This window comes from Nomascus leucogenys, chromosome 22a, assembly GCF_006542625.1.
Source record: "Nomascus leucogenys isolate Asia chromosome 22a, Asia_NLE_v1, whole genome shotgun sequence".
Lineage (NCBI taxonomy): Eukaryota > Metazoa > Chordata > Mammalia > Primates > Hylobatidae > Nomascus > Nomascus leucogenys.
In genome coordinates this window covers 71,758,596-71,771,442 of record NC_044402.1, presented here as the reverse complement: position 1 = coordinate 71,771,442, position 12,847 = coordinate 71,758,596, and the positions used below count along the sequence as shown (strand labels likewise).

The window sequence follows — 12,847 nt, the reverse complement described above, 5'->3', positions numbered from 1 at the left end:
GGAAAAAGAAAGAAAAAGTAGAACAGAATATTCAAGTATTATGGGAAAATTGGAGAAGGTATAACATCCACATAATGGGAATACCAGAAGGAAGAAAAAGAGAGAAAAATAAATATTTGAAGTAATAATGACTGAGAATTTTCCAAAACTGACAGATACCAAAACCCAAATCTGGGAAGCATATTCAAACTGCAGAAAATCAAAAGTGAAGAGAAAATCTTGAAAGAAGCCAGATGAAAAAAAACCACCTTAACTATATAGGGGAACAATAAGAATTAATTTGGATTTCTCTTCAGAGAGCATAACAGCAAGTAGAAACAGACATAAATACCTAAAGTGTTCTGGTGGCTCATGTCTGTAATCCTCAGCAGAGGCTGAGGTGGGAGGAGTACTTGAGGTCAGGAGTATGAGATCAGCCTGGGCAACACAGCACGACTGACACCCCTATCTCTAAAAAAGTTGTTTTAAAAATAGCCACATGCCTATAGTCCTAGCTACTTGGGAGGCTGAGGCGGTCGGATTGCTTCAGTCCAGGAGTTTGGGGTTACAGTGAGCTATGATTGTGCCACTGCACTCCAGCCTGGGAGACACAGCCAGACCCTGACTTTGGGGGAAAAAAAAAAGGCACAGATAGATTAAAAGTAAAGGAATGGCAAAAGATACAATGTGCAGACACTAAACAAAAGAAAGCTGGAGTAGCTATACTAATTTCAGACAAAGTCGAATTTGGCAAGGAAAATTACCAGGGATTAAGTGGGCATAAGATAATGAAAAAGGTGTCAATTCTCCAAAAAGGCATAACAATCTTTAATATACATCAAAACAATCTTTCATATGTATGCAATCTTTAATATGTATCAAAACACAATGTGGCAAACACGGATAGAAATGCAAGGAGAATTACATAAATCCACTCACTATTATAGAGATTTCAACACCCATCAGTAATTAACACATCCAGCTGGCAGAAAGTTAGTAATTATGCATATATTTAAACTGAAAGGTACCATCAGTCAACTGGATCAAACAGAATATCTCATCCAACGACAGCAGAATACACATTCTTCTCAAGCTTACACGAAACGTTCACCAAGGTAGACCACATTCTGAGCCATAAAAGAGACCTTAACAAATTTAAAAGACTAGAACTAATATAAAGTATGCTCTTGGGTCATAGTGGTATTAAACCACAAATCAATAAAACAATGATAATTGGAAAATCCCAATATATTTGGAGAGTGAACAACACACATCTAAATAACACATGGGTCAAAGAAGTCTCAGGAGAAATTTAAAAATATTTTGAACTAAATGAAAATGCATATACAACATATCAACATTTGCGGGATGCAACAAAAACAATGCTTAGAGGAAAAGGTATAGCAGTAAGTGCATATGCAGAAAAGAAGACTTCAAATCAGTAATCTAAGTTTCCACCTTAGGAAACTAGTAAAAGAGCAAATTAAATCCAAAGTAAGCAAAGAAATAACAAAAATTAGCTCAGAAAGTAGTAAAATTGAAAACCAAAAATCAATAGAGAAAATCAACAAAACCAAAAGCTGTTTTTTTGAAAAGGTCAACAAAATTGATTACTAATATGAGAAATTAAAGAATGGCTATCACTACCGATCTCATGGACGTTAAAACAATAATAAAGAAATATTATGAATAAGTCTAGGCTCACAAGTTTGGATAATTTAGATGAATTCCTTGAAAGACACAATCTATCAAAATTTACCCAAGGAGAATTAGATAACTTGAATAAGTCTGTATCTATTAAAGAAATGTAATCAATAATGAACAACCTACCAAAACAGAAAGTGCCAAGCCCAGATGCTTTCAATAGTTAATTCCACCAAGCACTTAAAAGAAGAAATAACACAGCAGCAGTGATCAAGACAACGTGGTATTGACATAAGGACAGACATACAGATCAGTGGAACAGACTTGAACGTCCGGAAATAAATCCAAAAGTGTCTATGGTCAATTGATTTTTGACAAGGGTGGCAAGGCCTTGCAATGAAGAAAGAAAAGTCTTTCTAATAAATGGTGCTAGGACAAATGTATAGCCGCATGTTAAAAAAAAAAATGGAGTTGGATACCTACCTTATATCCTATACTAAAATTAACTCAAAGTGGATCAACCATCTAAATATGAGCTAAAACTATAAACCCTTTAGAAAAAAACCTAGGAGCAAATCTTCATGACCTCAAATTTTGCAATGGATTCTTAGATATGACACCAAAAGCATGAGTAATGAAAAAAATTTAATTTCAAAATTAACCTCTCTGTGGCTGGACGCAGTGGCTCATGCCTGTAATCCCAGCACTTTGGGAGGCCGAGGCGACCGGATCACCTGAGGCTGGGAGTTTGAGACCAGCCTGACCAACATGGAGAAACCCCGTCTCTACCAAAAATACAAAATTACCCAGGCGTGGTGGCGCATGCCTGTAGTCCCAGCTATTCGGGAGGCTGAGGCAGGAGAATCACCTGAACCCGGGAGGTGGAGATTGCAGTGAGCGGAGATCACGCCATTGCATTCCAGCCTGGGCAACAAGGGTAAAACTGTCTCAAAAAAAAAAAAAAAATTAACCTCTCTGTTTCAAACAATAACATCAGGAAAGTAAAAAGACAATCTACACAACGGGAGAAAGTATTTGTAAATCATACATCTGATAAGGGACTTGTATCTAAAATATGTAAGGATTTTTGTAAAAAAAAAAAAAAATTTACAAATGGGCAAAATATCTAACCAAACATTTCTCCAAAGAATAACATACAAATGGCCAATATGCACAAGAAAAGATGCCTGACATCACTAGTCATCAGGAAAATGGAATCAAAACCACAGTGAGATGCTGTGAGTCACACATCAAGTGTTGATAAGAATGTGGAAAAATCAGAACCCTCATATACTGCTTATGGGAAAGGAACATAAAATGGTACTACCACTTTACAAAAGTGTATGGTAGTTCTTCTAACTATTAAACGCAGTTACAATATAATCTTATGACCTACCAATTCCATTCCTAGGTATAATCCAGGAGAACTGAAAATAAATGCCCACATAAAAACTTACATGGAAATGTTTACAGCAGCATTATTTATAATAGCTAAAAGGTAGAAACACCAATGTCTAACAACTGATAAATGCATAAGTAAAATGTGGTAACTGATATAATGCAATATTATTCAACTTTATAAAGGAATTCTGATGCATGTGACAACATGGATGAACCTTGAAAACACGCAAAGTGAAAAAGCCAGTCACAAAAGACCACATATTATACCATTCCATTTATATGAAAAGTCCAGAATAGGTGAATCTACAGACAGTAAACAGACTAGTGGTTGCTTAGGGCTGAGGGTAATGGTGGTACTGAGATGACTGCTGAAAGGTACATGGTTCTATTTTGAGGTGATGAAAATGCTCTAAAATTAACTGTGGTAGTGATTACATGTATCTGTGAATGTATTAAATATTACTGAAATGTACACTTTAAATGGCTAAATATATGGTATGTGAATTATATCCTAATAAAGCCTATAAAAAATGCCCATTTTTTTAAAAATGCAAACTGACGTATGTTTAGAATATGCTTTAAAAGAGGTAATGCAGGCCGGGCGCGGTGGCTCACGCTTGTAATCCCAGCACTTTGGGAGGCTGAGGCAGGCGGATCACGAGGTCAGGAGATCGAGACTACGGTGAAACCCCGTCTCTACTAAAAATACAAAAAAATTAGCCGGGCGTGGTGGCGGGCGCCTGTAGTCCCAGCTACTCGGAGAGGCTGAGGCAGGAGAATGGCGTGAACCCGGGAGGCGGAGCTTGCAGTGAGCCGAGATTGCGCCACTGCACTCCAGCCTGGGTGACAGAGCCAGACTAAGTCTCAAAAAATAAATAAATAAAGAGGTAATGCAAAAGGAAAAGTGGGCTAGATAAAGCAAATGTGGCAAATCTTGATAGTTTTTGAATCTGGGTAATGAGTATATGGGGATGCATTGTGGCTTTCCTTCCCCCCTCATGTTGGAGAGTTGTGGATGAGGTTGACTGTTAAACATTTTGGATCTCTAAATACTAGGCTTTTGTTTGAAAAAAATTCTCTCTAAAAAAAAAAAAAAAAAGGCAAGTACTTCCAAAACACAATCCATCAATTCTCCAAAGCAGCATCTAATTATTTGGTTGGCAACTGGATTTCTTGACTGTGGTGTAAGTAGATTAAATACTAAACAGTACTGTGAACAATCTGTGGTTTTGCCTGCACTATAGTTTTGCTTTAAGTTGGTATTTACAAAAATGACACCTGCAACTTTAGATTTAACAAGATTTTAAAATTACATGCATTTTTTACTGCCTAGTCTTATTTTGGACCCCTTGTTTCATTGTTTCACTAGGCACTAATGTAGGCATGTGGTTCTATACAAATTATAGTTAAGATCAACAGTGAGGTGAATTACAGCAAAATTATCAATAAAAAATTACCTGCTGACACAGCGCCGATAATTGTCAAAATATATTCTTCCTCTCTCATAGGCTATAGGTGACCTGGAATGAGTTGTCCAAACATTCTTAAATTTAGTACTTTCCTAAAAGACATAAAGAATTTCCGTTCAGGAAAGAACTCTTAGGCTTCCACTGTGCACCAATTTTAAGTTGGATTTTAAATTTTCAAAGCAACATAATTTCACCTATATGATTTAAAAACTTTTGCATCCTTCCTCCAGTCTGCCCTCATGTTTTGGCTTAATGAGGTGACCAACTTTTAGAATAATTGTTTCCAGGTAAGACATAAGAAGCGTAAAACTAAAAGCATCTGGTGGCCCTATTACCACCTGTTGACTAATCTCCTAGATTTCGGGCTTGTATCCTCCTCCCCATCACATGTGACCCTATAAAGGGAGGCCCTAGCGCGTTAAAACCGCATCCCCGCAGGAGGCTCGGCCGCCAGGCGCCCGTGGCCCTCCGTCCCGCCCCGGCCGGCGGGCGGTCACCTGGCACACCAGCGCCCGCAGGATGTCCAGGTTGGTCCTCTGCACCACGCCTGCGTCGCGCGAGAAGCAGCCCAGCGCCCGGCGACTCAGCCGGCGGCACACGTTGGGCTTCCGGGTCGGGCCCATGGAGGCGCGGGCCTGGCCTTGGGTAGGCTGGGCCGCTGAGTGGCGCGCCCTACACTCCCGTGCTGGGCAGCCGCCGCTGCCTCCGAATTTCGAGGCCCAGACTTTCCCGGCGGGGCCCAGGAAAAGCTGACACGGGGAGGCGGGCAGGGAGCACCCGACGGCGGGGCGAGGGAAAGCAGAGCCGCTTGCACCGCCAGAGCGCGGAGAGAAGGGAAGAAGCACTCCCTTTTCGATCTGCCCCTCCCAGGCTTTCTGGCCGCTGACAGTGCGACGCTCCGGGACAGTGCGACGCTCCGGTACCGCGCGGCCGGCCGGAGCCGCTCTCTCACCGGGAAATGTAGTTCCCAGTGCCTCGTGAGGCAGCCCGGCTTCTCCCAGGAACTACAATTCCCGTCAGGCGGCAGGGAGCCAGGGCTTGCCCGGCCCGCGGAGGCTGCGCTGTCTCGCCGGCGCGCCTCTCTGTGCTGCGAGTGGCGAGCTGGGCAGAGCCCTGGGGGCGCGGTGCTGCCGCCTCCGGGTCTCCGCTCCGTGTGTGCGCCCTGCACTTGGGGATCCCTCCCTCACTGCCCCGGTACTCACAAGCTTCTCGGCCCCTGACCTTCGCCCTGGGAGGTTCTGGCCAGGTGCCGGGAGGGGCGCTGTGTCGAGGGCGAGCCCTCCAAAGCAGCGTCCCGTGCTAAAGGTACGCCCCGCGGCTGTCTCTTCAGCCGCACGTTGGCTGAGGGGGACGGTAAACTGTGCTTTTGTATTAGGAAGATGCTGGCTTCCCATTCACTCTTAGTTTCACCCTCCAAACTGGGATTGAGTTACTCTTTCCCGGAGGCCCGTCCTTGGGTGGCCTGCGGGGGCATTGGCTGCTTTTGCGATAATTGCTTCATTTTCTTTCCTCTCGCCGCCATTCTTTTTTTCTTTATACGGAATAAAATATGAAATGCTTACGTTCTTCCTGGACGGCCTAAGATATTCCTCGTCCATGTCTCTAAGTAAAATATATACTTTGTTAACTAGCCCTGCCTGTATGTTCAAAGTTCCCAGCACACTAAACTTTCAGCAAGCATGCACCACATGTGTCCCACCGCCTTGCTCTAAGTGCCTTAAGGGTGGGGCCATGTATCTCCCACGTGGACTTGGGCAGGCTACCTCTTGTTCACAGGTGCTCAAAGAAAGCCAGCGATCGCACCTGACTGGCAGAGCAAAAAGTACAGTACAGCAGGTCCTCGAATCGCATTTTTTCGTTCAGTGTCATTTTGTATAACTTGATGAGAAAAAATAATAATTTCCTACCGGGGCTACTGTTTGTGTGGACCTTGCCCCTTCTCCCCACGTCTGCATGGGTTTTCACCAGGCACCCCAGGGTACTGCCTCCCACATCTCAGTGCAGGCTGGGTGATTTGGCCTTGTCTGTGTTTCCTGTCTGAGTGTGAGTGCTCCCTGCGATGGAATGTCGTCGTGTCCAAGGGTGGGTTCCCACCTTGCACCCTGAGCTGAGGGGATAGGCTTCAGCCACCCTCGACCCTGAACTGGAATAATTAGGTAAATAATTATCTTACTTGTTTTTATTAATCTTCCTTAAATGTATGTATAGCTCCCATTTATTTCAGTGTTTAATATTAGAAGTGTTTTGGTTTGTATTTAGGAGTTTGGTGAAGTTTTTGTGACCAGAAATATGTTATAGGAACTTAACTTTTGTTTACATCAATTGGCCTATGATAAAAATGGTTTTGGTATATGTCATTTTGCTTACAGTCAGTTTCCAAAAATCTGTTGATGACATTAGGTGAGTACTTACAGTACTGGGTGAGTGTGTTGGGTCACAGTTTAAGTTTAGTAAAAATCGGCCATATCTCTTTTTAACCCTGCTGAATTTCCTTCAGGGCTCGAGCTTTTGCTGATTTTTCATGACTTATTTACAGCATACGGTAGAGTGCTTTGTATATTTTTAGAGAGTGCTACAATAGTTAATTTGGTAATTCATGAATGCAGCTGTCACTGAGAAAACTGGAACCCAGAAAAGATAACTGGGTTTTCTTTGGCTTAAATGAAATTCAAATCATTTCTGAATTGAATTCATCAACTCTCTCATTTCTCCTTCCTCTTTGCCCCCACTTGTTTGTCTTCTTTCCTGTGGCCTTTATTTCACCACCAAGTCATCACCAAGGGAGAGTCATCCTGGATGCCTTGTTGTTCCTCGCCCCCAACCAAGTCCTTTAGATTGTCTTATCCATCTCATCTTCATTTCACCTAAGTAATTTAGGGCCTCACCATTTTTTATCACATTATTAAGTAGCCTCCTAATTTCTGCCTTACTTGTGACACAGGATTTTTTTTTTTTTTTTTTTTTTTTTTTTTTTTTTGACGTTGCTTTGCCACTGGAGACCTCCGCAGCCGGAGACCGACCTGGGCCTTGCTCGGGCTGGGCTTGCCACAGGAGGTGCCCTGCACAACTGGCCCACTGGGCCACTCCTGGCTTGCACGCAGGTGTGGATCCTGTGGCCACCTGACTGTGGGCTCAGCTCCTGACAGGAGAGGGTGTCTGAGCTGGCGAGTGCAGCGTTGTATGGTATCCAGCTGGTTGCTCCAAGTGCCGGCACAGGAGCTGGCTCCGTGCACCGCTTGCGGCTGGACCAGGCGTGTCACAAGTGACTCCCACAGTGGACTCTGGAGTCCAGACTAGGGGAAGGTGGTGGTAACCAAATGAGTCAGGCAACCCAGAAGCCCCAGAGGTGGGTGTTAAAGTGTGCTAACAGCTCTTTTAGACCTTCCGTCTGCAGCCTGACGAACAGGGGCATGTTAAGAGCCCTATCAGTCCTGTTACCCCACTCCGGCCCATGGCTCTGGGGCTGGCCTGGCCCCCCGCCCTGCTTCTTGTTGCATAGGGTGGCTACCAGGCACTGCTGGTAGGGCAGAGAGCTACCGTGTTACTGTCTTCTTCCTACCCATGTTTGGTGGCATCCTGAGCTCTTGTCCTGTGTCCAAGAATGAGATTACACTAACAATCGGAGGGTGAGGAGGACAGAGAAGAGTTTTATTGAGCAACAAAACAGCTCTTGATGCAGGATTTTTGCTCTTAGCTCAGCTAGGTCTGAGTTTTTGTCTCACAATAAGGAAGAATTAGGTGTGTGGACCCCGGAGAGTGAGTGGAGTAGAATTTATTTAGTGAAAGGAAAGCTCTCAGTAAAGAAAGGGGTCCTGAAAGCAGGTTGCTGGTTGCCCCCTTTACAGTTGAATACCTGGGCTTAAGGTGCAAATTTCTGGAGGCTCCACCCCATCCTTCCAGTGTGCTTGTGGGCCCTTAGTCTGAGCTACTCCATATTGGTTATTTCCCTTACTGCACATGTGTTAGGGAATGGAATTTTCTATTGTGGGCATGTTTAGGCAAGCCCCCTGTGCAAATTCCCTTATCTGCACAAAACATCTGGTGTAAGCACTTTTAGGGCAGGTCGTAGGTTCTTCAGGGACCCTTCCCTTATTGTCTGCCTAAAGCAGGCTGGCTAACTCCTTTTATTCTCAGCCAAGGGGGGATGCAAGTGTGGTCCCCCACCCAAAGTAGGGTGGCCTCTCTTCTGGCATGGCTGGGTCCAGGGCTTTTATGGGCTCAGAATAGGGAAGTGCATGCTGATTGGTTTGTGAGTAGGCAAAAGAGGCTAAAACAAAGGCATCACTCAAAGGTGGGCACAACAGTGTGAAAAAACAAATTAGAGAAGGGTGGGTATATGTCAAATAGGTGAAGGGTGGGGATCAATCAGAGGAAAGTGCACCAAGTGGGAAGAGAGGTTCTCGATCTGGTCCATAGATTTATCTAGGACATGTAGCTAGACTTTAAACTGTCTTCAGCTTGAAGATCAGGTTTCACTGGGGACCCACCCCCATCTGCCTAGGATTTGTCTGCCTCCTGCTGCTATCACTTGGGTACTTTTAATTCCAGCCCTCTCCCATACTGCTGCCAGAGTGATTTTCCTAAAGCACAAGCTGTCACTTGCCTGTTGCATTCTTTCAGCAGCTCTGAACACCCATGGCAGAATTTCTTATTTATTTATTTATTTTTATTATACTGTAAGTTCTGGGGTACATGTGTAGAATGTGCAGTTTTGTTACATAGGTATACATGTGCCATGGTGATTTGCCGCACCCATCAACCCGTCACCTACATTAGGTATTTCCCCTGATGCTATCCCTCCCTTAGCCCCTAGACAGGCTCCCTTTTTTTTTTTTGCTTTTTGTTTTTGAAATGGAATCTTGCTCTGTCGCCCAGGCTGGAGTGCAGTGGGGCGATCTCAGCTCACTGCAGCCTCCACCTCCTAGGTTCAAGTGATTCTCCTGCCTCAGCCTCCCCAGTTGCCAGGATTACAGGTGCACACCACCACCCCTGGCTAATTTTAATATTTTTAGTAGAGACGGGGTTTCACCATGTTGGCCAGGCTGGTTGTGAACTCCTGACCTCAGATGATCCGCCCACCTTGGCCTCCCAAAGTGCTGGGATTATCAGCATGAGCTACCGCTCCCGGCCCATAGCAGAATTTCTTTTTTTTTTTTTTTTCTTTTTGAGACGGAGTTTTTTTGCTCTTGTTGCCCAGGCTGGAGTGCAATGGTGTGATCTCAGCTCACTGCAACCTGTGCTTCCTGGGTTCAAGTGATTCTCCTGTCTCAGCCTCCCGAGTAGCTGGGATTACAGGTGTATGCCACCACACACGGCTAATTTTTGTATTTTTAGTAGAGATGGGGTTTCATCATATTGGTCAGGCTGGTCTCAAACTCCTGACCTCAGGTGGTCCACCCGCCTCTGCCTCCCAAAGTGTTGGGATTACAGGCGTGAGCCACCACGCCTGGCTGAGCAGTATTTCTTATACCCAAATAAGATACCCAGGATCCTCCATTGTTAACTTAAAACTCTTTTAGTATGTCACATATATGCAAAGATAAAACTAGGTATAAACTCTTCATGTTGTCTCTTTCTTGTTTTTTGTCTTTTTAATTTTTTTCTGTGTGTGTGTTGTATCTTTTATACACTGATAACACCCAAACATCTACAAGTTAAATGAAACAAAGCTATAAAACCAATAAATTCAAATGATTGTGAGCAATGAGACTTTAGCTGGACCTAAAAAGCTCTAATCATGAATGTCCTCTGTGGCATACCTTCCTTACAGAAAGGTCTGTCCATTTTGCCCTTGTGTTGAGAGATTACTTGATGCCTTCACCTCTTTTCTTTATTTATATCACCACAAAACCTTCCTTTGTTCAATATGTAATGGCTTCATTTGTCCTTCACTTGACAAACAACATCATTTACATACAGTAGTCTCCATTTCATTCTCATTAACACGTACCAATGACAAACAGCACCACTTGTTTAGCAATACACTCCTAAACACACACGTGTGAATTCAAATCGTGTGACAGCACTCAATTAAAAACTGCTCATTCAGATGATCCAGAGTGTCCTTTTGTTAATATTCTGTTTTTTAAAAAGATTTTTATCAAATTGAAAATGAAAGATTTCTCCTACAGAAATCTCATAGCCTTGAAGATATGTGTACAAAATCCCTAGGGGTTCACCTAAGGTACCTTATAGTACAAAATCTGAATCTCTTTGGGTAGAATACCAGGCACTTCATTATCTTTCCACATTTTCATTATCTTGCCCACATTTTCAGCCTCATCTCTTTGGCCATCCCTCATGTTTGCTTTTGTGGTTCTGATATGTTTGCTGACTTTCTCAAACCAATGTGCCTTTATATTTGAGATGTTCTTTATCTGAAGCTTCCTTTCCTCTCCTCTTATCAGTTGATCTCAAGACTCATCCCAGGTATCACAGCTCCACTGAGACCCTTCCCCTAACTCCTCCAGCTTGGTTAGTAGCCTTTTCTGTGCTTCCATGTTACTGTGTACATTGTTGTGGCACTATATTAGAATTGTCATTTGTCTGTCTTCCCAACTAACCTGGGCAGAAACTGAGTAGTAATAAAATTCTCCCTGCTTTACACTACCTAAAATGTGGTTAATGCATATGTATGTTGAATAAATGAATGGGCTATAAAAAAACAATATGTTTGTATAGAATCTATTAGCAGCAGCTATGTACTTTTTTTTTTTTTTTTTTTACTTTATTTTATTTGCTTGAGAAGAAATCTCAAAGGCTGGTGCTGAACTCCTGGGCTCAAGCGATCATCCCGTCTCAGCCTCCTGAGTAGCTGGGATGTATAGTGGGATTACAGGCATATACCACAATACTTGGCAATAGCAGCTACTTTTAGCTTAGATGCAGATTTAGTCTCCACTTATTCTTTAAATCAGTAGGAAGTCAGAATATTAATAACGTTCACAAAAACTTAAATCCTTAAGACTTCTACCTATAAAGTAGATATTTTCCATTTGTTGAAGGTAAAATGGCATAAATAGATACAGTTTTATGATTGGAAAATGATTTCTCTTAGTTTTGGGCATAGAGCAAATATTCTTCTTTTTTTTCTATTCTTTGTCTGTGTTATGTTTACAGAATACTTAACCATCCTAGCCATGATATTTTAAAGACAAGAAAGAAGAAATATTAATTCAAAAGTGAATAAAATGCTTTTTGTTCATATACTTTGTTTAAAGAAACATAGTATAACTGAATAAATGTATAAAATATTCAGGTTATTAAACTTGAATATGTATTCAGAGACAAATTTTAACCAAGCTATAGGAAGTCATTTATCCAACATGTTTTTGTTTTTCATCCATAATGTGCAGGGGAAAATTTTGGCATAGGGTATAGCAGTAAACAGGATAGACAGGGTCCCTACAGGTGGGAGGAGATAGACAATAAATAGATAGATGAAAAAATAAGATTTCCAGGTAGCAATAAGTGCTGTGAAGAAAATAAAACAGGGTGATGTGCTGGAGGGTGGCTTTAGCCAGAGTGGTCAGGGAAGGCCTCTCTAAAGAGAATACATGTAAGCTGAGCCCTAAATGATGAGGAGCTGATCTGCAATAGTCCAGAGTAGTAGTCCAGGCAAAGGGATGCTTGAGTTCAGGATTCCTAAGGCTTATAATAAGAAGTCAAAAACTCTCAGAAGGCCAGTGTGGCTCTTTAGTGTGCAGGAGGGAGGTAAACTTGGAGCAGTCGGATGGGACCAAGACATGTTAAGCTTTGTAGGCAATGGTAAGGAATTTTGGATTTTATTCTGTTATGATAGGAGGCTTTGAAGAGGGGAGTGATATGATCTATTTTGTGTTATAAAAAGGTCATTATGGCTGTAGAGTGGAAAATACATTGTGGAAGGCAAGAATAATTGTAAGGAGACAGGTGGCTATTGCATTCGTCCAGGTAAGAGATTATAGTGTTTTGAACTAGAGTGGTAACAGGAGAGATGGAAAGAAGTGAAGAAGATTCAAGATATATTTGGGAAGTAGAGTTGACAGGACTTCTGATATAGTGGATATTAAGGATGAGGAAAAGAAAAGAATCAAGTGAAATCCTAATAAAACAGAACCACAATAAATATTCCCAAACTCCTCAAAACAAATTGGAAACATGATGTGATGCCAAAGAAAAAATGCCTGGATTTTATTAAAGGTGCACATCAGCATTATACATTAGTGCTAAGGAATGTTAGGATTTGTTATGTGGCTAGGGCATGTGGGAAAAGTGAATAAAATCATATCCCAGAAGTAGGTAGGGATCAGACCATGTGGAACTGTGGAAATGTGATGGAAAACCATTGGAGTGATCTGACATTCTTCTTAAAC

The 12,847-nt window shown here is 42.5% G+C and overlaps 2 protein-coding genes across 3 annotated transcripts in view; one reads left to right on the top strand and one right to left on the bottom strand.

The window, feature by feature from the left end:
• DCAF17 (DDB1 and CUL4 associated factor 17) overlaps nucleotides 1-5,348 on the bottom strand; it is a 51,289-nt gene extending 45,941 nt beyond the window's left edge. Inside the window, exons 1-2 of the mRNA XM_003254254.2 lie at nucleotides 4,991-5,348; nucleotides 4,482-4,585 (exon numbers count right to left, since the gene is read on the bottom strand). Coding sequence (XP_003254302.2) covers nucleotides 4,482-4,585; nucleotides 4,991-5,116 — 230 coding nt within the window. The 5' untranslated portion in view covers nucleotides 5,117-5,348. The remainder of the gene's footprint in view (nucleotides 1-4,481; nucleotides 4,586-4,990) is intronic.
• Nucleotides 4,868-12,847, top strand: part of METTL8 (methyltransferase like 8) — a 120,738-nt gene continuing 112,758 nt past the window's right edge. The window contains exon 1 of one of the 2 annotated variants that reach the window (XM_003254256.2): nucleotides 4,868-5,020. The gene's annotated coding sequence lies outside the window, so the exon portion shown is untranslated. Of the gene's footprint in view, nucleotides 5,021-5,595; nucleotides 5,799-12,847 lie in introns of those variants that run through there. The other variant, XM_030803056.1, reaches the window with a different exon arrangement.